Source organism: Astatotilapia calliptera, chromosome 6, assembly GCF_900246225.1.
Source record: "Astatotilapia calliptera chromosome 6, fAstCal1.2, whole genome shotgun sequence".
NCBI lineage: Eukaryota > Metazoa > Chordata > Actinopteri > Cichliformes > Cichlidae > Astatotilapia > Astatotilapia calliptera.
The window spans coordinates 35109384-35133668 of record NC_039307.1 but is presented as its reverse complement, the minus strand read 5'-3'; the positions used below and the strand labels follow the sequence as shown (position 1 = coordinate 35133668).

Below are 24285 nucleotides of genomic sequence, written 5' to 3'. Positions count from 1 at the left end.
AATGATATGGCAACATGTGGCATCTGGTTGTTTGGGAAGAGGGGGAAGTTTTAGGAGTGACCGGCGAGAGAGAGAGAGAGAGAGCAAGAGTTTTGAAACCTGAGAGATTTGTGACGTTTACCGTGTTTGGAGTCTCTTTTAGTGTGTTGTCTTGTGTGGTTAGTGTGTAGTGTAGTCGTCGTTTTGTTTTGTGTGTCAGTTCTACTAGTGAACGTCACAGTTGCTGCCTTAAAGCCACCAAAGGCAGATTGCAGTGTAAACGCTGAGTGACACACCTGCTGTCAGACCTGCAGGTTTATCCCTGTGCTGTTCTCATCTGTGTTATAGTGGACACAGACTATTTTTTGGAGTTGCATAAATAATTTGTGTGCCTTCTTCTTTGATGTAGAACACCTGATTGTTCTGTAAATAGTTTTAAATGGTTATATAAAAAACGTCTGAGCCTTGGCTGCATTTTTAGGTAAATAGTACCATATAACTTTGTTGTTTGCAAAACTTGTGCACATTTTTAAAAAATGTACAGTTTCTATTTGCATTTCAAGTTATGAAAATGATTCGTTAAACATGCTTGTGGTTTTTACAGTCAAAAATATCACTTTCTACTCATGTTTTATGCACAATATTTACATATTTACAGTATGTCAAAATGAGTAAATAACAGATTGGCAAGATAAACAGTTTTTAAAGGTGAAACATAGAGGCCAAAAGTAGTCAGAAACGGCCAATTATTCCCTGGACCCCAGAGGGTTAGACGCTAAAAGCAAAGTTGTCACCAAGTACTTTTTATATTTGTGTGTATTGCAGCTTTTTTGAGTATTAACTTGGTGCCTTTGGGTGAAATAATGGTAATATGAGGGACCGATCCATATGGTCACAAAGAATAGCCACTTGTTTCTGTGCTACCAAAGTTTCATTCAAACTGTTTATCGTCAGCACCGACACATTAAACTACTTAAACATTATAAATGTCTTCAAGCTCACACTGAGGCCTGTGGGGCACTATCAGCCGCTCAGACAGTTCACACATTTATGTGTGTTTGTATATGAATATTTCATACTTTAAGGCTGCCTGTTTATTTAAGGGAGATGAACAAAATACATTAGAATTCTACATAATAATATGACAGATGATAAATTCAATAGATTTTAAGTAGATGCTTGTGCATTCTTAAAGTCTTATATGTTGAATTGAACTATGTGATGTGTTCAAAGCCTCCCAGTCAGTGCTGTTCTCCATGCCTGTCTGACTTTACAGGATGTTATTAGCACAAACATTTTAAAGGTGATCATTTAGGACTTCAGCAATAATACAGACAGCAATGTAGTTAGCAATAAAACAGTTTTATTGGGAATTAACTTAAAAAACAAACAAACATCTGTCTCCTATTTTCTGTCACACAGGAAAGAATTTCTCATCAATATCTGATGAGAAGACTTATTTATTTCTCTTTGGGGGGGGTTTCAACAGGAGAAGAATATCTAACAAGTTGATTTGTTCACATCTTAATTTTTAAGTGAAATGTGCATTTTGAGTTTATACACTATGTATATAAGGCGCCCGTCCTTTTGCAGTATTTTTGTGTGGTGTGTTTTTCTGTCTTAACAAAAGGGGATCAAAGGTATTTAAGTTCACCTGGGATGATTTGTTTTAATTTTCACATGGTCTTACAGAAGTGATGCGAATTGAAACATGCACTTTTTTGAAGGGGGGGGGGGGTGCTGGAAAAAAGCTTGAAAAGGGACCTTGAAAGTGCTTAAATATGTACTTGAATTTCACCCTGTGAACTGCAGCATAATCTAAAACACTAAATTTTTCACAGCGATGATAACAGTGGTATTTATTTGGAAATAATGTCTTGCTGTTTAGCATTTTTGTTCACATCCCAGTCTTTAAAGAGTTTAGGAATGAAAACGAAACTTTCACCCTGACACTACATGGCTAAACATAACAATAAAAACATCTGGACACGCCTGTCTATAAAATACAATAAATGAATTATATTCCGTTTTGCTTTAGAAGTGTTTCTAAGTTTCAGTTGTGTGCAGGTATCCCAGAAGTCTTAAAAATATATTAATTACATCTAATAATAAAAAGCCTTGAGTACTAATTTGTTTAAAAGGCTTTGCATCGTGATGCAACTTTGGTGCTCTACAGTTCCAGCTTGTAATGTAATCGGTTTTCACATAGAAAAAACTATGTGAAAACCGATTACATTCTCTAACTTCAAAGTCTAAAAACCAGCTTAAAGATGGTAAAGTGCCACAGAAAAGGCCTTGAGGATGATGAAGATCTTGCTCACCGACCTGAATGTCAGTCTGCAGAAACAGAAGAAGCGACATTAACAATAAATTGAGAAAATCTCTGAAGTCGGTCTCTGTATTTTTAAGGTGTTTTAGAGTCAGACTCAGACAACAGCATAATAATATGGACAACTTTGGTATGTTGGTATTCAAAGGGGTCTTCAGTTGAACTTTTGGCTACTAATAGACACCCTGAAAATGTTGAAAAACAGCAGTATCCTACACCCTGTGTTCAGTATGAACTTTATCTCACCCCATTCATCACGTTTGGGAAAACTGGATGAGTGTTTGGACAGGAGCAGATATCTGCAGCCAGGTTCCAAAATCTAAGAGCAGATTAATGCCAATGATAATGGAACTGCCTGCCTGTCTTATCACGTACAGGTGAAATGTCACTGTGTCATCATGGTCTAGGAGTTTTCAGCTGATGCCAACAACCTTGCACAGCCTCAATCACAGGAGAGGTGTGTGTGTGTGTGTGTGTGTGTGTGTGTGTGTGTGTGTGTGTGTGTGTGTGTGTGTGTGTGTGTGTGTGTGAAATCACCTGCTGCTCAGATTAGCTGGAATGAAGCCCTGTGCATTCTTGTGCCTTGATGACAAACGATAGAGCGTCTCCGCTTGGACCAACAGATTTACGGCATGAATAGGAGAAGCTCCGTGCAAGTTTGACATTCCAAGGCTAAATCCTCTCTGAATATTTCCAGTTACAGGAAGGCTGCTCCCTTCATTCCTGACCCGCTCAGCTCAGACGAGCCCTATATGGACTGACTGTCTGACCAGCTCCTCCAGGAATGCACCAGAGACTGCAGCCAATTAGTATTCATAGAATATGAGTGTAACATGTCCTGTTATCAGTTCCTATTTTAAGAGCTTCCTACATGACTATTAGAGTGATAAAAGCCAAATTCATCATGTAGAACTAATTCTTCTTGGATGACACAACTGCAAAACCCTGTGATAGCTCTGCAGTCATCAACACACAGATGCAATATAATACACACGCTCTTACTTTGAAATGGAATCACACTCTTTTTCTTTGATGAACATTAGTTTCTCTGTTTTGGGGGCAGGGGTTGTTGTGTTTGTAGGTTTTGAAACCTACACTGCACACTGTGTATTAAAAAACTTTCCCCATTACATGTATGATGGTGAACTTTTCACTTCATCAAATCAGTTTTTGCAAGGCCACAGTTATCCCAGTTTCTGTCTGAACATGATTATAGGCTGATGGCACTGGTTTAAAGGTAACTGCTATACAAACTTGTATTTGTAACTCAACACTTCACTGATACTTGAAAATGTAGTTAGATTGTGGATAATTATATGTTAGAAGCACACTATGTGAGTATATTCAGTCAGTTGATACAAAAAGCACAAAAAAAGTATAATTTGTATAATTTAAGAAGTGTTACAATTTTAAAAAACCTTGGTGACTAAACTCGCTTTGGTACTAACAATTGGTTTAGGCTAAAAAACTAATAACCACATAAAAGCATCTCTGAGTCCATCCTTTAACTTGCTACAGCATGGAGTGTATTGTAGGGCAATGAGGTGTCTTTCTTCGTGTTGGACTGTACAACATTTTCCCACATACTGAGACAATTTCTCACAATTTGACTTGTTCTAGTTTTTCTAAAAGCCGACTTGCATATAAAATTAACAGGTAACAGCAATTTCAAGTGTCATTAGGAGAAAATGTAGAATATATGACAGGAAGAAGACTTTAGGTCCACTGCACTTGCTTAGTGAAGGAGGTAGGAGTATCACAATCAAATGTTTAATGCCTCTCCTTACCCAGGTAGGATAATTTTCCTCATTGTTGAATGGACAGACACTAAGGAAGCAGTACACTCTAAAGGAAATATATCTTTGATTGTATGCATGTGCTTCACAAGATACAAAAAACAAGGTGCTCAGCATGTAGGAATGCAGAGGCAAAGTGTTATGGAGGGCAGTGATTTTCACTTTAAGGATTTACAATGCTTTGCAAATGTAAAAGTAGGCCAGGAACCAGACAGTTTATTAAAAACCTAGAAGTCAAAGAAGCTGTAATGTGGCCTCTGCAAAATTAGGCCAGTCTAAAGAAAATAGAAAAATACAGGCAAGCATTGTTTTTGGATTTGAAGAGGCCACCAGTACATGACCAGTGGCCATGGCTTATTGGAAAGATGTAGATTGTAGATTTCCTGTGTTTAGGATTGTTGTCATGCTGCATGCAGGACAATGACAACTTGACCAAGTTTTACCTGTCATACAGATGGCCTTACATTTGATTCTACAATACTCTGGCATACAGAGGAGTTCATGATTGACTCGATGAGTGCAAGGTTCCCAGGTCCTGTGTCTGCAAAATAAACCCAACTGACCATGCCACTGTGCTGACAGTTTGTATGAGGTGTTTGTGCTGATCTGTTGTGTTTGGTTTTCACCAAACGTGGGAATGTGCATTATCTCCAGACATCTTCATTTTGGCCTCGTCTGTCCAAAGGACATTGTTCAAGAAGTCTTTTAGTTAGTTCAGATGAAACTCTCCAAAACAAAGCTATGCTGACATATTCATTTTAAAAAGGATTTGTCTGAATAAGGCATACTTGTTCAGTCTTGTTCTAATTGTACTCTCATGAACCTTCATGAACTGAGATGAAGCTCTTGGGGTTTATTTTGCAGTTTCTTCGGATATTGCACATCTTGGGGTGAATTTGCTGGGGCGTCCACTCCTGAGAATATTGTGGCATTGTGTTAGAACGCACCTGAATGCTCCAGGACAGCAAACGGACAAAAACTGCTGACTCTGCTGAAGATCATTTAATCGAGTAAATGTGATTATCAGCACATGACTTACCATCTTATTTCCTATGTAAGCAGTAAGTGTACTCAGTTTTCCAGGACTCCATAGAGCCTGATACTGCTTTAAATGCTGGGTTTCTAACTTTAGAACAATATCAGTCAGTGTGCTTGATGATGTCTGATAAATAGCATCAGAGTTCTATCTTTTCTGTTTTTGTTCATTTACAGAAACTGATGCCACGTTCTTTCCATTCCTGTCTTTTGACAACAGTGGAATTCCAGACGGGCTCGTCACCCTGTAATCCAAAAGGATTGCTCTTGCTCCACTGTATTTCTCCCACCACCTTCTCCCCTTTCCCTGTCTCTTCCTGTCTCTTTAAGAAGTGGAAGGAATGTGTTGGGTCCTTTGCCCTTTTGTTTTCTGGTTTTCTATGCAAATAGCTGGGAAATGGAAGCTTTCTGTAATAAAGGTCTTAATATTCTGAGGACAGCCAACTGAAAGTTTTGTCCAGGCTACATATACATTTACAATAAGACCAAAAAAGATAAGCAAGAATGGCTGGACACATTTAAGTGGTGTCTAGCTGTGGTATTGTGGTGTTTTTCTCTACTTGACTGGTCCTGTTCCAAGTCCTGAATCCATATGGCAATTTAGTCATATGAGAAAGATTTAACCTTTCACCTTTGGTTTTAAAAGAAATTGTTTGTTTTTCAATCGCATTCAATGGTTTTCATCAGAAGATGGAAGCAGCAAGTGTTATTATGTAACTAAAAAGTGGAACATCACTTACCACGTGTGACAAATATGGTCATAATGAGGGGGAGAGGGTCTGCGTACAAATAAGACTCCTGGTGTCAGATGTGAGCGAGCCTGTTGATTTATCCACATCAGTTCAGTGATTGTTGGTCATACACTCTCTTCTCCAGATCAGGAATTCATTTTAATGCCCAAATCCAGTTTCTGAACTTTGCAGACATTTTCATGTTTAAATTTAAATTCCACATACCAAAACACATAAAGAATAAGAGCTAAAGAATTACAAAAGATAAGACGTGCAAATCGTGCTGTGCTGATAGCAAGAATTACAACACAGCAATCACCAGAAAGAACATTAGTTTTACTGAGTCTTCTTAATATTAGAGGTCTGGCTTCAATCCTTTGGACAAAATGAGTGTGTCCAAAGAGATTTTAAGTGTATTTATTACTGCATTAAACAGCACCAGTTCTCATCTATTATACCACTGTTGATATGAATTACTGAGGACTCATCCGTAAGTCTTGAACTAATAATGGCCCACAAAAATTATTGCCAGGAATTTCAATAATTCTTTCAAGGATCAGGCTTTGAAGCCTGAGTAAATTTCTCGATTGAATGAAAAATGAGTATATTTTTAAATAAGCTCTTTAATGGTAAAAGCCTTGTCTATTCATCGAAGACTCAGGCAAATGTAATAATATATAATATAAAATAATATCATATTTTTTGCTCCTCCTGAACTGACTGTTACAAGTTTACCACTAATCATTTTGTCTTCTTCTCGTTTAATTTCTCTATAGGTAGAAGTCGCCACATTTAAACTAGATTTGGTTTAATTCCGTTTTTAAACATTTAAACGCTCACATAAAAACAGAGAGTACAGACTGTCCTGCGGGAAGTAATAAAATCGAAACACAAGGACATTATGTAAACTCCTCGTCTGCTAATTCTGTGTAAAAGCACTTAAAATGTTTCCTCCTGACCTGCTCACAATAACTTTAGTGCATTGGGTCTGTGCACATTTTTACTGCCGTGCAATGAAAACTTACAGGCCTTTTTCTTCGCCTTATATTTTTCAGAGCATTTCTGAATGCTCACAACTTCCGTAGTGCATGTTGACGGAATATTTTGAATATAATGTTGTCATTCATTTGGGATTTTCATGGCATTAACTCTCTTAATCTCATATTAAACATTTACCAAGTGTATAAAATATGACCATGTTCATATTAGAAAACAATTTGGATACAATATGAGCCTTGTGTCATAAAAAGGAGACCTTTTTATAAGATGTTGCTGTTTAGACCAGCCACTTATCCCAAAAGGTGATATGACCCTTCAAAGTTTAGTCAAAAAATTTGCAGAATTAGGAGAAAACATCCAAATTAACAACGCCTGTCTCTGTTACTCTATGTCACGGATACTAGGTTTGCAGTGAAACTACAACATATCCAATCCCCAAGTTATCTCCAATGCATCCATTCGAGTATCAAAGTCTATGAATAATAGATAGAAAGCACTTAAAAGCATAGCAGAAGGTGCTTGTATGAGTGGGTGTAAATGAGGCAAGATGTATAAAGTGCTTTGAGTCCTCAGGTAGAGTAAAAAGTGCTGTATAAGAACCAGTTTATTTACTATTTGTTTTTCAGTGCTGGATTTTTGAGATAATGAGGACTCAAAAATGCAGGACTGAACAAGGCAACTTCAAAGTGGCACATCTAAACATACTCCTATATACTGTACTGTATGTAAATAATCATTGTATTTAGATACATTTTTTTAGGGTTCATTAAATTCGCTAAATTTGCTTTAGCCCAGAGAATATGATATATATACTTTCCGAAAGGAATTTTGAAGCGTTAGAGCACAGGCTTTCCACATCACCTCAGTCCATCTCTAATAATGGATGTCCCAAGCAGAATATCTTTAGTGGGAAGCACAGAGAAAGGCCAAAATAAATGCACAAAGTTTGGTAACTTACAAATGAATTTGAGCTGATTGCATATCTTCAGAATGATAAAGATCATTTGCTAAATAAGGACCAATCGGGCGTTCGCCCTGCATGCGGCTGGCAGAAACTGCCCCCAAATACGAACTTTGATGAAAACGTGAAATTCCAATAGCACTGCCTGTTTAGGCCCTATAACTGTTACATAATCCACATTCTACATATTCCACTTGTCAGCCACACATTGCTGGTGAAATCCCTCAATTTACAGACCAGCTCAAGAGAAGTCACCCAATGTGGAATGTCTGTTGAAGCAGCCCTGTTATGTTCTAATTATAGCCTCCTCTTGTTATTCTTAATGTGTTTCACATTTTCACGTCTCTTGCATTTAATCAAGAAGCAGAACATAAGAGGGCCCAAATATGAGACATTCCACAATGACTCAGTAGGTCTTTTTTATTTCTCAGCCCGTAACACTTCTCATGCATTTCCTCCATTGGTTATTCCCTGTATTTATGTTTGGATAAATTACTATCTATGAATGTTTGACTATTTGCTTGTCTGCATATCTACTGATTCACACAGTCGCACATACCTCTCAGCATTACCAAAGTGACATCACTGTCCACCACTGAGGAGCTTTTAAGAAGCCCTGAGCCTTTGGGAATCCATATTGCTAGGGGCCAGCATCCTCTGGAAAAACATCTGGGAGAATCTCAACAATAAACCAGTGATTTACATCAATTAGATAATCCCAACAGGACAAATTCTGGGTCAAGCGCCCGCCTGCCCTCCTACGCTCCCTGTCAGGCTCAGGTGAGTAGGATAGTCTGTTGGCAAGTAACGGGTTAGTGTCTGTCTCCCCGCTACACCTCCTTGCCTCATCCCTTCACCCCCCCTTATCTCCTGGGGCTATATATTGGAGGTCGCGACTCGTCTGCATCTTAGGCATCACTCGCAGACATACAAACCCACCCCACTTTGATCGACAGCGAAAAACGAAGACCAGAACATAGAGATGAGGTCCCTGTTGAAGTTTGTGGTGATTCTTTTCTGCGTCGAGAGGGGACAAGGCCACTTGCTGAGATCGCTGATTGGTAAGTGAAGACTCAAGTGACGGTTGGAACCGATGACTTTTCGCTTTGAGAATATGAAAATGAAAGTAAATATAGTTGTAAGTGGGTTTATCAGTTGTATAAATGACTTTGTCTTTTCCAGATCTGAAACGACAGACAGCATCTGCACACATTTCTCCAGATGAGGACAAAAGGAGCAGTTATTCAGCTGTGGAAAACAGCCACATGGAAGCTTCTGGAGTCGGACCATCTTTGAATCCCATCGTACCGATCCCAGTTCGATCACGCCGCTCAGCTCTGGACTCCCAGTGCGGCCTCCACTCCATCCTGCTGCAGGTTCGGGACCTGGGGCTGGGCTACGACTCAGATGAGACTATTTTATTCAAGTATTGCAGCGGCACGTGTCCCCGTGTGCGCTCCAACCACGACCTCACCCTCACCAACCTGCTGCTCACTGGACTTCTCCCCAGCCCAGTGCTCGGGGAGCTGTGGCACAATGCACCGTGCTGCAGGCCCACCCACCACGAGGACGTGGCCTTTCTTGATAACTCGCACCGATGGCACAAGGTGGAAAAGCTGTCAGCTGCCGGCTGCAGCTGCGTGGGCTAGATGGCTGAGAGTAAACGGGTACTGTAAAAGGGGGACATGAACTTGGCGAACCTTCTCTTGTAATCTCTGTAAATGAATGAACTTTTGTTCTTTCGTGGTGTGCAGTTAATGAAGCGGAAATCAGTTCTTATGAAATGAGAAACTCAATAAGCTGAAAATAAGCTGTTTTCTTTATGACTTCTGGGTGAAAATATCAAAACTACTTAAATGTTTGATTGCAGTTGCTGTTCTCATTGACTCAGTTTTAATGGCATGTCCGCTAATAATATGTGTTTATGGGGCATTAGAAGTTATCTGTTCAAAAGTGCATTGATCGTTTTTTGTCTTTTAATGAAAGCTTTACTATTTTATTATTGCTAACTGATTTTTGTTGTAAATATTTTCTGATCTAAAAGGGTAAACTAAGCTTACGTGTCAACGCAATTCTTCAACAACAACGTGACCATTTTGTAAATACACTCATATGTATTTATTTAAACTCTTTGGTGCGATGTTGGGGTTGAATAACAGAACTGACATGTACAAAGCTGCGTAGACACGCCCAGTGGTTCGACAATCACTGCGGATTGCAGTGGACAGTTTTTTGTATGTAAGATAAAATGTATGTATGTAAGATAAGTTATTTATTTATTTGATACTTTTTTGTCATTCTCATTATATTTATTTTACAATTACAAATTACATTGCAAATCTACGATGTCCACAATCTCTGATAAAAATAAACTCTTGCTGACCACATCTGTATTTATGGGAGTTTTCTTAGTTGAAAAAGACACATGCAGTAAATGCGTTTGTGTAATTTACACAATGTTTATTATTGAAGGATTTTATATATAAAAAAAAGAATGGCACAAATACAAAAATCACTCATTTTGCAAGCTTGTCTGTTTAACTTGTGGATTTGAAGTGGATTCACAATCACAATGTTTATGTCTGTGAACCAAAGCCAAGTATTTTTCTTTCTTTACTTTTTGCCTCTATATGAGTTGGCTGGTTTGTTAAGGATTCACTTGTCTTCTCGTCAGACTGATTACAAATTAAGAATTTAGTTTACTGATGTAACTCAGCTTCAAACAAAAACAACTCTAATACTTGGAACTTTTTAAGAATTAAACAGTTTCTTTTTAAGATTTTATTCAAGCTGAACCTTTTTCACTTTATTTATTTTTGAGTGGAACACAGAATAAAATTAAATGGAGGAACATTTCTATTTAGCTCTGATAAAAAGCTTGGTTTCTCAGGCATGTCCATTATCACTGGGTGCACACCTAATCCCATTTGATTAGTATGCCAGAGAACAGGTTCTCCTGGTAAGACTCACATAACAAACACTGGTAAGACTCACATAACAAACACTATAGTGATAACTCCATCACCAAACCCAGTGTTTCCAGGCACAACATCTGGCTGTGGGAGGAACAGGTTTGTGCGCTTCTCTAAGGTCCGTAAGATAGACTGTATGTACAGACAGCAGGTTCTTGTTTTCACCCTCTACGTGGCTATCACATCCTCCTCCATCTCCTCTTGCTCTGCGCCCCACACTTGGACACGCCCCTCCATAGCTGTGAGGAGACGGGTCTCTGTAGGGTGGAAGGACAGGGACTGGACAACTGCTTTCCCCACCGGCAGCTTCAACGACAAAGACCCCTGAAAGTAAAACAAGAAAAAATGTTAGTTTGGATGCTAGACTGTATGCTTTTAGTAAAGAATTTTTGTGTGGGTTTGACAAATAACCTCCACTATTCATTATTTTGTCACAAAAAATCACACAGGTTCTACATGATAATGATCTGCTGGGGGTTTGCACTGAGAACGCTCTATTTCCACCCACTGTGGTTCTGACTAACTCTTGCATTTCACCTATTATTTGAACAAGACATGCAATGTTTTTCATGTATTAGACGTTTCTGAAGACGACATTTTCAGACCATTGGTTGCCATCATTTTCTGTGAAAATCCAAAAGATGTGTTTCTTATTCAGTACTTCAGTGCTTCAATCCATCCCTGTGCTCTCATTTCCAAAAGTGGGCAACATTTTGGTGGCAATCAGATTAGCAAATTAGCTGAGATTAGCCAGCCTGCTGCTAAATTTATAATCCCAAAATATATCTGCATTAGCAGTAAGGCTAAAATAAGACACTTGAATGACCAAGTGGGAACTTAACCATCAGTGGAAATGCACAGTCAGGATTAGCAAGGCTAGTTGTGCATATTAAATCCACCTCTACGCAGTCTTTTTCCAGTAAAAAGTTAGTATACCAGCTAAAAAAATATTGTTTTTGAGCCTTTAAACTCACAGAGCTGATCTGGTAACTTAGCGGGCTATTTTGAAATTCAATTCATCAGCTAATGCTATAAGCTAACCATCACTAGATTTGTGTAGCAAAGCTAGTTTACACTCTGGATCTTGCCTGCTTAAGATATCATTTATAAAATGATACATGTGTCTGGAAATGCTACTTGATTATCTTCCCTGGTTACTACACCTAACTGTGATACTAACAAATGATTACAGATGAAAAACCACATTGATGCAAAAGTGACTGACAGAATGCAGATGTTGTTCACTTCATTTAATAACAGTTGTTTTCTGCAGAGGCCCTTTAAGTACCCTTTGAAAATCAAATTCATAGTTACCTCCACCAGGTCCCAACAGTAAACGTGTCCGTCCTCTGAGCAGCTCAGGACATGCGTGTCTTTACTGGACAGGCAGCAATCCAATTTGTAGCCCTTCATCTTGTGTCCGGTATACCTATAAAAACAAGTATATGATAAAAACACGAGTTAAAAAACGTATTTACATCAGTAAACCATACCATTTAGAATCTTGTAATGATTCACTATAATTTAACTGCGCTCTGTGGTAAATTTCTAAATTTCATTTTATGTCATTTGGACCTGAGGTTATGTTAAATGTTGAGGTATCTCGAGTGATGTCATTCGGACATTATTCAAGAGCACAACCAACGGTCGCGAGGGACAAATGTATGTTCTCTGACAAGCTGATGGGTGGTTCCTGGCTGCTGCTGAGCGAAACTTGTTGCAAAGAAAATATTGCAACCAGTCAGCTTGTCAGGGAACAAGTTTTCAGATTTCAGTTAGTAACAAAAAGGTAACAAAAAAACAATACTTCTTGTATTGCTTTTACTTTATGAAGCCATAGTGGCAGCACATCACACTGTAAGTGAAAACAATCAGCACTCACTCTCCCAGCATTTCACCGGTGCTCTTGTCTAGAAGTCTGAGTGTTGAATCCAAGCTGGAGCTCAGGGTGCACTGACCATCTTGACTGAAACACACACAGGTAATAGGACCTGGAACGCAAGGATAAAAACACTTCAGTGGTTTTATATTTTCAGTGAAACTGTTTTGCTACAAAAATCAGTTTAAAACAGTAATATCTGCTGAGATTAAACTTTAGAGTTAGATTACTAACTGCTGATGAAGTCAACATGTAGCTGTCCCATTCTCAGGTCGTAGCGCCTCACTCTGCCGTCCACCGACCTAAAACACAAGATCATTATTATTATAAGCTGCCATAGCAAAAATGAACAAAACAGTTGAATAAACGAATCAAATCTCTGTTTTTAAATTGTGAAACTTTTAACATGCAGGTTGTTTTTTTTTTTTTCAACTATGTCTGAAGTGCTGACCCGGTGAGCAGCTCGTGTTGTGCCACCTTGAGGCTGCTGATGCCGTCCCGAGCTTCGTCTAGAACCTGGATTGGCTCATATCTTCTGGATCTGGTGTCCCAGCACCGAACCGTCCCGTCTATGGACCCTGAATGACGAGAATACATAAAAATGAAATGCAGTAAATACAAATGTAATAGTTTACACATTTGCTAGGCAAATACGAGAAATACTAAAAAGAGTTCCATTAAAGCATGGAAACTTTGAGAATTTACAGATAACTGACTTTGACATAAAGCAGACACCGGTTAAAACATCCACATTCCATAAATAATTTAATGTCATTATGACTCACCAGACAATATGACTGTTGCCTCCTCATTAAACTGCACGCAGTTAACTTTCTGCAAAGGAAAATTTGAAAAGGAGACAGACAGTAAATATTACATAAAACAAGTACACAGGCACAAACAACAGTGCAGCCGCCATGAAAACATGCAGATGTTTTTCAAATGAAATACCACGATGCCCAAAGTGAAACAGAGCTAAAAAGAGAAGGACCCACCCCGGCATGACCCCTGAGTTTGCGTGTGACCTGGCCAGTGGCAACGTCCCACAGAATCACCGTCTTATCTGAGCTACATGAGCAAATCTGGCTGTTGTCATAGGACCTGTGCAAAGAGCCAACGAGAAAAGGTCATTCATTTATATTACTTCTGATCCTATATTCCTGAGACTAAAACCCTGTGGACAACCCAATGGTAATTCTCTCACCCATCTGCATCCAAAACCTCATATCCATGACCACTGTACGTCTTCAACAAGGTGCCTCGGCTCGTACTCCACAGTTTTAAAGACTTGTCACTGCCACAAGACAGCAGGTAGTTCCCATCAACTTAAAAGACATGGCACAGAGACAAGCTGATATAAGTGGATAACTCAGAACTGAGGAATAGAGCTTACATACTTTGAACTAATGAAATAAAGAACATATTTTATTGAGTTGACCTGAACTTGTAATATTTTATTATGCATATATACATTACAACCAGATTTAGCAATTGAGTCTGTTCAGTCTGTTCAGCCAGCAGCTGAACAGACTGAACAGATAATTTTGGTGGGGCTTTTTCTTACTGTTGAAGCGAACAGCCCTGACAGCTCCTTGCTGACAGTCTATGGTCCTGAGAAGATGTTGAGGAATTTGAGGAGCCTGAGGTCTGGGCTGAGGAAATGCCATCACTTAACCTCTGTTTAAAACACACACATACACACAAACATTTTAGCTACCCACATTAACATCTCCTCCTAAAATGAAAGTCAGAAGCAAGACAGAATACATGTGTATGAATGGGAGAGAGGCGGGTGTTATGGTGATGATGCAAAGAGTAGTAGTGGCACTGCAACACTGGGGGAGATTAGAATTAGATTAGATCAGAGAGACAGCTCAGGTCGAGCAGTTTGGAGACAAAGTCAAAGAGCCAAAGCTGAGGTGGTTTAGACCATAGTATTGAACAAAGGATGTGGAGGTGCCACGTGTGAGGGAAAAGACGAAGACCACAGAGAAGACAAACTGATGATATGAAGGACATGCTGTGGCGATCCCAAACTGTTAAATTCTTCTGAAAGTAGTAGTGTGCTGTAGATTTAAGACAAGAGGTTTACACGGCTACAAAAATTTAAGCTGGTTACGAGTATGATATTACGGAGTATATGATATTCATACAGAAAGGACAGGTTTTTTTATTAGCTTTCACAAAAGCACTACATACCAACAGAAGTATTTAAACTATTTAAGTTACATCACGGATACATTTTGTCAATTTCTCCTTATTCCATGAATGACTTAAAAGACCTCTTGACTAAAAGCAGTCAATTTTATTTACTTCTATGTAACTTATTTCGCTCACTTACTTTTACTAAGACACAGTTTCAGGGACGTGTCATGTTTGCATTCTTGATTAAAAGCAACGTTTCTGCTCAGTTTGTAGCTACAACCGGCTCCTTTAAATCATTTCTTCCATGTTTGTAGCACAGACACGCAATGCATCATGGGAACACTTACTCCCGTCAAAATAAAAGCTCAAATAGCATTTACCGCTTTGATATTGGCCTATGGATTGGGTTAAGCTTTTATTGTTAAATACACCGGAAACGACTCTCTCTGTCGACGCTTTTCCTGAAGTGGCTGGTCAGCTGTCTGTCGGTTTTCGGTGTTTAAACTTATTTTCATTTGCTTACAGTAGGAACACCTTGAAACATACTATGTCATCCAACAATATGGCAGACCCGAGGAGGCAAAATAAAATCTTAAGGTGGGCGTTTAAATCAGTAAACAAGTTTCTACGTTATAGAATAGAGCTAACAGCTAGCTAACCTATATCATTTATAATGAGTGAAGCCTGAAAGGATTAACTGGGCGAATTAGCTGTGGGACTTAATATATACTGCTCTTGGTTGTTTAATTTTTTCCATGACACAAAATCGTCGTGACTAACCCAACCTGTTCCCATTTTGGTTTAACCGTTATTTACCATTGTGATTGTCAATGGGTCTCTTTTGAGTTAGCTGTCAGTCAGTAGCAGTTTTCATAAAGATGTACAATGGTTAACTAAGAGGTTGTTGTAGGGAAAATGTTAACAGCTGCAAATCAAAAACAACCAGTACCAATAAATTAGGCAATAACTTGTAAAATGTGTGTTTATTTATATAAACTTAAGACCAGAGATTTTAACAGTGACCAAGAAACAGTAAGTTTCCCTTTTAGTTGTCTTTGGTTAAAATACGTTTGTGTTGTGACAGGTACAAACCTCCCAGCACAGAGACCAACCCGACACTGGAGGACCCCACGCCTGACTACATGAACCTGCTCGGCATGATCTTCAGCATGTGTGGACTTATGCTCAAGGTGACCTACACACACACACAGCCCTCCTCACACCAAAACTCTGACTTCCATCTCCTTTGTTCTCTGCATGTTTGTGTGTCCACATAAACATGTGTTGCCCAGGAAGGATAGACCTTAGTCCCATTCATTCCATTTAGAAGATTAAAAGTAAACCTGCCTTTTTAGATGAAAGGATGAACAGCAGCTATTGACGTGACCACAAAGGACACGATGAGTGGGGGGGAAAAAAGACGATAGAGCTGAAGTCATTCATTCAAGGTCCAAGGAGAACATTTTTATAACTGACTTTCTTTCAATCACCAACGGGTCATTTTTACTCATTTTTGATTCAAGTCAAAAATTTTAGAAAGAGCATCTTAAATTTTAGGCAAATGCTGGGAATTATTGCATTTGGTGTTTTTAAAGATGGTGTACAAACAGTGGCAACACCTAAAAATGTACTCTCTTGCTGTTTTCACATTTGCACTTAAGCTCTGAACGTTTGTACACATTACTCAAAGGATCCCTGTGTGAGAATGCAGCTTTCTGAATCAGTTGGAGCAGGCCTTAAACACACTTTACTCTCTTCCAGCTCCTCAGTATATAAAACCTGTGGTCTTATTTTGAGCCCATGTGATTCATGTTCTTTCTGTTCCATTCTCTACTCAATACTGTAACTAAGGATTTAGTGATTTAGAGGCTTGTTTGAAAACAGATTTCAGGACCACCCTTGGCTTCAGACTAGATTTTTCCTGGAATGCTGTTATCCTATTTGGACCTCTGTCCAAATGGGATAACAGATGCTCAACACAGCATAACCCCCACACGGGTTATGCTGTGTTAAGCATCTCTGTATGCTTTCTGTGATACGAGCACTTCCAGACCACATAATTGTTCCTCATGTACTTCATGTACCAGTTAAGAGCAATTTAGGAGCTGTGCTGTTAGATGCCCCTCTATTTCTTTAGCATATTTCAGCCTTGCAACTTTTTCACCTTTTTTTTTTTTTAAAAGGTGAAAAAGCTAATAAGCTCGTCAGAACATAAAGACAGTCTAAAGCTGACTCATGTGTTTGTGTTTCAGCTTAAGTGGTGCGCATGGATTGCAGTCTACTGCTCGTTCATCAGCTTTGCAAACTCCCGAAGCTCAGAAGACACCAAACAGATGATGAGCAGCTTCATGTGAGTGTACCATCCCATCTGTGGATGCACTATAAACACACTACGCAATGCATGTGTGGCAGTCCTTCGTAGATTGTTTAATATTTATCGATTTTGAAGGCATTTGATATAAAAGTAAAATTTTTTGGCTCGAACTGGAACAAACTTAAACTATTTTTGTTAGTTCTTAGTTATAATGGCAAGTAAAATGAACAAATGTTTAGATTATAGGAGAGGATTTTGCATTTTTGAAATTGGAGTTTAGACCTATTGTCTTGCTGCAACTGCAAGTCCAGACAAGCCAGCTTTAATGTCCAAAAGCTTTTAAATGTGTGACCTGTGATGGACTGAGCAGTGAAGGAAACTTAGGCACAGGTTAAAGTCCAAAAAAATGATTTTTTTTATTTAACCCAAAAAACGTAATTGGTTAACTCATGCAAAAAGAATCAAAATCTTGGGCCCATAAAAGAGGTCAAAATAACAAAACTCTACTCAAAGTTGACAACACAACTGATAACTCAAACAAACTGACCTAACTTAACGAGACAAAGGGGAAACTTAAATAGTGGCTGATCAGCCCACAAAAACAGGAGAAGGGGTAAAAACACACAAAACCTAACAAAACCAAACATAATGAACTCCAATCCCCCCCCTGGTCCTGAGTTATGGCGTGAACCAATTTGTAGTCTTCCTTTAAAGCTCGCTCCGCCCCTTTTCCACCTCTTGGCTCCTTAATCAAGGGACTGGAACAGCTGCAACTAAGGTAACTCAGAAAACAAAAAGTTAATCATACATAACAGTGTAAACTAAAATGTGCGCACTTATTTTAGAATGCAGTATTATGTGGATATGTGAATTAACTCTAAACCAAAACCAGTTATTTATTGTCCTGTAAATTAATTCCTATATTTAAAGAAAGAAATGTGAATGCAATGTTACTAATAAGCCTCTACACTAACATGGTGGGTATTACCACTGTGTGGCTGTAAGTGCAGCCGTCACAGACCCCTCTAGGTGGTATGTTCGCCTATAAAAGAGCACTACAGTAGGGCACCTGTCCAGGCTTCACAGACAGATTTGCAATGAGGAAAACCTTGTCCATTGTCTGAATGACGTCGTATTAAAAATGAACCTAATGCACTCAAAGATTAGTAATGCAAAATGTTTGGCTCGGCAAATAATGTCGGACGACGAGTTAAAGGCACCAGCCTTGTGTGTGTAGAAGCTGGTTCAAGGCCAAATTTAGGACACTGGTATCCTTGTGTTATTAAACAACGGAAAGTGGCTATGCAGGATAAATGGACAGTGGAGAGCAAATATGACATTGAGGTTATCAGATGAAAATGGTCCCACGTTTGTGGGTGAATTTATGCCATAGAAGCTTCAAAAGGTTCAGGCACAAATTCTACTCTTAGCTGTGCTCAACTGCAGTATTTCATAATACCCAAAGTATTCAGCAAAATAATACAATTAAAAGCAACAAGGAGTGTGTTTTTGTTTTGTAAGCAGTGTAACAATGAGTCATTTTAAAGAGCTCCCCTTTGCAGAAAAAGGTGCTACAAAGCAAAATTTTAACATGCCTTTAAAAACCCAAATTTCACAGTTTTCATGATGGTTTGAGCCCATTTTCTGTGCTGTCTTCAGGCTGTCCATCTCAGCAGTTGTGATGTCCTACCTCCAGAACCCACAGCCAATGTCACCGCCATGGTAACCAAGGGCCAATCTCAGGAGAGAGCAGAAGTTAATTGTGGATGCAGGAGTGGGTGACGGCACATCTGACTGAATCCCCCGGCCATCTATGAGCATAAACAGAGACGAAGAAGAGCATAATGTAATAGAGAGAAAACAGACGAGCAGGAGAGGTAGACAGCAAGGACAGCTCTACGTCAAGATAGAAAGATAAAATATCTTGGACTTCTGTTATATCTTGGGTTGGTAAATATCTTGGTTTCTCTGTTTTTTCTGTTTATAACCTTTTCTAAGTCTTTTGCTTGTTCATGAACTGATGTTGTCAATAAAGTTGTACGGTTTTAAAAGGATCTGCTGGCTTTTATTACTCTGGAGGAAAAGTGTTAAGGATTTGCTTATATGACATTTAAATTGTTTACTTGGCCTTAAATAAATATTTTAACATCTCATTTTTGTGACGCTCGGGTACATTTGACAGGTCACAAAATAAATAACAGACTTTGACACCTCCTATCAAGTTAATCTCTCCCCTATTTACAGTTTGGTTTATTCCACAAAGCTTCACCATCATAGTGAATTACACTAAGTCCTACTGAATCCTCCTGCGAATACTTGGATGTTACTGTATGTCAGTGTTTTGATGCGTGCTTAATTAACCAGGTATGCAAATCCCAGAAAGTTAATTCTGTACGTTTGGATGTAGAGTTTCCAGTGGGAGATACAAACGCTTCACCCAAAACTAAATCTGTCTGAACAGAGTCAACATTCTTGGATCTGCATGTCTCTCACCCTTTCCACAACTGCTAACCGCATCTGCTTTAAACTTGTCAGGTACACAAGTGTTTGTTTGCATGCCTTTCTGAACTCTCAGCCCTCTTAACCAAAAGTCTAACCATCATCAATAAGTTCTAAAACCCATCCTTAAGCTGTTGTTGGTCCCCAGATACTTCAAGGAATCCACCATCACTCCTGTCTCCAAGAAACCGGTGGATTCATGTCTTAAGGACTACCATCCTGCACCAGACAACACGAAGAACATGTCTGCTCTTCCATCCCTGACATGTTGGACCCTCTTCAATTTGCCTTACCAAAAAAACAGACCCATCAACCATGCCATCGTGTTGGCAATATACACTGTGCTCACCCATCTGAACAAGGGGAATACGTATATAAGAATGCTCTTCACTGATTACAGCTCTGCATTCATCACCATCATTGCTCTGAAATTGCTTCCAAACATCAGAGGTGTTAAGGTTGAAAGGGTCAGCAACTTCAAGTTCCTTGACATGAACACTACCAGGGGTCTCTCCTGGAACCTTTACAGACACTGTGGTCAGAAAAGCATGTCGTTGTTTAAACTTTCTAAGGAGGCTTAGGAAGTTTGGTATGAACCCCCAATATTTCCTCAACCTTCTACAGGAGCACTATCGAGAGCCTGTTGAAGGCCTGTGTGACAGGTTGGTATGGGAGTTGATTTGCCAACAGTCAGAAATCACTGCAGAGTGGTGCAGGTGGCAGACAACATCACTGGCAAGTGATGTAGCCATTACGGGCATTTATCTCCAGCCGAGTGAGCGTGAGGCCCACAGCATTATCAAGTATCATAGTCACCCAACACATAAGGACTTTTTAAAATTTTATTTTTCTATGCTTTTTTCATGGTTTTTAAACTTACATTGCTATTTATCTGGTGACATTTTTAGATGCTGAGTGACTTGTTTTGTCTTGTCATACACATTTCATTATAATGTTGACCCAATGTTAACTTACATAGGACAAATAAAAATGAAACTGAAAATAGTAAGGTAGATTACTACATTTTAGCACTCATACAATTATATTAAAAACTGGAATTCATGGAACAGTTATATTCCTCCCACCAGCAAATGCATTTGCACCCAAGTCTTATGTAATATACACGTACAGACGTGTGTGACCAAAGAAGTATGCTCACAATTCTCTTTATGAGGTATGGTGTTGAACAATTACCAAAAAATGTGGTAATGGTATTAAGGCTGCATTCATTTTTTAAATTATTGCCAAAAATACATTTTCTGAAGGTGGTGAAAGTGATCTTGATTTTTGAACTATTGGACCATAAAATTCTAATCAGTCCTTCATAAACTGGAAAAAAACTCCCCCGAGCCTCTCAAGACCTATCACATTACTATTAATAAGGCAGACAACCCAAAGGTATTCTCCTGCATATATATGCAGGAGAATATATATGTGTTCGTTTGTTACCTTGGTTATGTTCTTGACAGCATTTGCTTCCATGTCATTCTATCTGTAAATATCATAGCTTGAAATCTTTTGAAGGAATTCTGATCAAGCTTTGTAGGGCTGTGGAGTCAGGCCATGTTAACAATTCATTAAGATTTTGATGATTTATTGGTCAAAAAAGGGACAAACAGCCTTATAATTCAGAATGTAGATTCTTGTGTGGTGTGTCAACATATAAAAGTACCATATAAAGATTTAAAATATCATGTCACAACTGACCTTTGACCTCTCCATCTATGTCCGTAGATTTATCTGAATCTCAAACTGATAATAATGCTATATAGAGCTGTTTAACACTATGTTTCTTACTGACATTGTTTGTACTGACAACATTTATGCATATACGGAATGATATATGGAGATTCTAAATATCACATTACAGTTTGCATCTAAATATCATGTCAGATTTGACTTCTGATCTCACTTTTACATTTCACATCTGCCTTTCTTTCAAGTTCACCCCAAAATGTGTTACATCTTTAAAAAAGTATTTCCTAGTTAGTTAGAAATATACTTAAGTACCATTAAATAATAAGCTCAAGTTATTCATGTCCACTTCTTTACAAATCAATACCTTTTATCCATTACCCACTGCTACATAATGATTGTATATTTGAAGTAAACATCATTTACTGCACTATAAACTTGTTAAATAAGGTTTTAAAAGAGTAAAGATACTTATACTTAAATGCTGCCCTGAGAGTGAGCTGCCTTGGTCGAGGTTTGCACCATCTGTGTGCTTCTTGTTCAACTCAGTTTTCTTCCTCTGGTGATCCACAAATCTCCTACATTAACTCTACTCTCCACAGTTTAGATGCACTAGTTAAAACAGTCCACAGCTTATAAAGATCTTTTACATTACCTCAGAGTATACTTCAAAGTTTTCCGTTTCTGATTGTACACTTTTCCTTCTTTGTTGAGGAGCAGTAATCGCCGCCACACAAACACACACTCACCCTTTAGTCTTTGCTTCTCCAGTGTCTCATTCAGCAAGGGCACTGAGCACAACTCATGCAGACACCTACACTTTGTGTGCTGATGACAGACAAGAAGCTGGAGAGTCAGCTGGATGTGAGACTGATTTAGTGGCTTATAACTCATGTCCCCCCAGGCCTGGTTCCACCACAGCCATGCCAAGTGGGCACTTGAGCTGCTTGGCTTGCTGCCACATTTACAGCAGAATCCATTGGATTTTCCCCTGATTCTGTCCTGAGTCAAACTGCTAACTGAATTGTTTTTGAAGCCCTTAAAGAAGCCAGTTTTGTAGTTTTTCCTTTCCATCTGCTCCAGTTGTTTGTGATCCATGGGGAGGATATTGAATTTGGCTGAGTTAGCAGTTATCGTCAGCGCCCGATCAATGGGCTGCATAATTTGGATATTGAAAACTGCCACACTTAACTGAATGGAGATCTTAAGTTCATTGGATGACTGGCTGGAGGCAACTGTAATTAAATCTAATCTCACTGTTTTGCTCTGCCTCATCTGATCCGAGGACTGTAAAAAGACTGCTGGACAGGTGTGTGTCTAACACTAGAGGGCACAGTGGCATCACAAATGAATAAATCTCTGATGAAATAATAACACAAGTTTAGGTGAGTGTTATTAAATTCACAGTAACTTTACACATGAAATAGTTAAATATTTGGCATTTTCCCTAAAATGATTTAAAGATCAAATAACAGAATAATCACTATATTTTTTAATGACGCACAAAAAGTGGAAGATGGCCTACCCTGATTTTTTTTTTACCACTGCAAAAAAAATTGTCTCACTATTATTATCATAAGGATAAAACATAGTCCATAAAATGACGTGTTGATGATATTAAAATTTCTGCATGTCCTGCTGGACTGCTTTTATATCAGTGAGTCAGTACATTACCCTTTCTTCTGCTTAGTTAAGCAGCTATTCCCCTGACAAACACAGGAAGACATGGGCTAATCCTGCATTCCACCTTAGAAACCTGTGTCATAAAGCAGGTCATTTCCAATAACTGTTTGCTTTCAAGAATGAAGAATGTGAAGTAAATTGCAGGGAAAAGATTGGATGACTTCCAAAATTATAAACAGCTCAGAAGTTATTACTTGAATATACTTTGCCTGCATTTCTTTTCTCTGTTACTGAAGGGCAAATTTTAACGATTATAGGGAGATGTGGAACCAGTCCGCTCTGCCAAAGTAAGTATTTCCTTAATCAGCTGAAGAAAACCCAGTGCTTAATTTGTCCTGAACACAGAGAGGTTGCTGGTAAAACAAATAGAGTGAAGAGAAAATTTTTGTGAATTTTGTTGAAATATTAGCACTACCTGGAATATGCTGAACAACGCATGGATGCAGCTGTTACAGCTAAGCAAAAAATGTGATCATTTTTGAAACTGCACAGCAAGTGCAGTTTTTCTGCACTTGCTGTGAGTGACAGCAAAATGCAGCAGGCAAGAGATGGTAAAGTGTCTTATGTTTGACTACAGTATGAGCCAGTTAATTATGTGCTGCTGCTGCATGTTGACAAGTCCCAACTGAATGTGGTTTTTGAGCCCGTCATTTGCATGCTGCAGTTCCAACGTGCCATGCTGAGCCAAGACATAGACTCCATACGTCACTGATACGTCTTCCAGCACATAAAAGATAATACTGACATGTTAACAAGGTTAAAGACTTGATTTTCAAATGGGATAATGGTTAAAATTTATCAACAGTTTACGACTGTATATAAACCAATAAATAAGAAAGATTATGAAGTTTGAACAGTGCACACTCTCTTAATGACACGTAATGAGGGGCTACATTTAAAATTGGTCATTATTTTCATATGTTGAATGATATGATTACAGTGATAACATGGGGTGATAAAGTTAAGTACTATGAAGCCATCAAAGACTAAAATTTTTATTGTGAGGGTAATTCTAACATTCCAACCTGGAGTTTTACCCCTGGCTGTCAGACTGTGTCCCTATTTGCCCGGTATATATTTATTTACTGTATTAGATCGCATCCTTTGCAGATTCTATAGTGCAGCAGTCTCTGTACCACAGCCCATGTGAGCTGTGATCAGGCATTAAAGTGCATGTGTGTTAACGCGTGTAAAGCTCATTGAAACCCCACCGAGTCTCTGTTACTCTGGCAGCTTTCTGCGTCCTCAAATGAGGTTAAACTGCATTT

General features: G+C 38.8%; 2 protein-coding genes across 3 annotated transcripts; one reads left to right on the top strand and one right to left on the bottom strand.

The window, feature by feature from the left end:
* Positions 1 to 10269: 10269 nt before the first annotated feature.
* Positions 10270 to 15175, bottom strand: wdr83 (WD repeat domain containing 83). 2 transcript variants are annotated; one of them, XM_026171909.1, is made up of 10 exons: positions 15023 to 15175; positions 14246 to 14358; positions 13886 to 14006; positions 13677 to 13782; positions 13467 to 13515; positions 13133 to 13259; positions 12916 to 12983; positions 12685 to 12793; positions 12117 to 12231; positions 10270 to 11126 (listed from the first exon to the last, which is right to left on the bottom strand). In XM_026171909.1, the coding sequence occupies exons 2-10, from the start codon at positions 14346 to 14348 to the stop codon at positions 10971 to 10973; spliced, it is 954 nt and encodes a 317-aa protein (XP_026027694.1). In that variant the 5' UTR covers positions 14349 to 14358; positions 15023 to 15175; the 3' UTR covers positions 10270 to 10970. The 2 variants fall into 2 exon arrangements, with proteins under 2 accessions (XP_026027694.1, XP_026027693.1); XM_026171908.1 differs by lacking the exon at positions 15023 to 15175 and having other exon boundaries at positions 14246 to 14961.
* Positions 15176 to 15262: 87 nt separating this feature from the next.
* On the top strand, positions 15263 to 19194 carry wdr83os (WD repeat domain 83 opposite strand). Its single transcript, XM_026171910.1, has 4 exons — positions 15263 to 15423; positions 15911 to 16016; positions 17079 to 17176; positions 18800 to 19194. Exons 1-4 carry the CDS (start codon positions 15374 to 15376, stop codon positions 18864 to 18866), a joined length of 321 nt encoding a protein of 106 aa, XP_026027695.1. The 5' UTR covers positions 15263 to 15373; the 3' UTR covers positions 18867 to 19194.
* The last annotated feature ends 5091 nt before the right edge of the window (positions 19195 to 24285 follow it).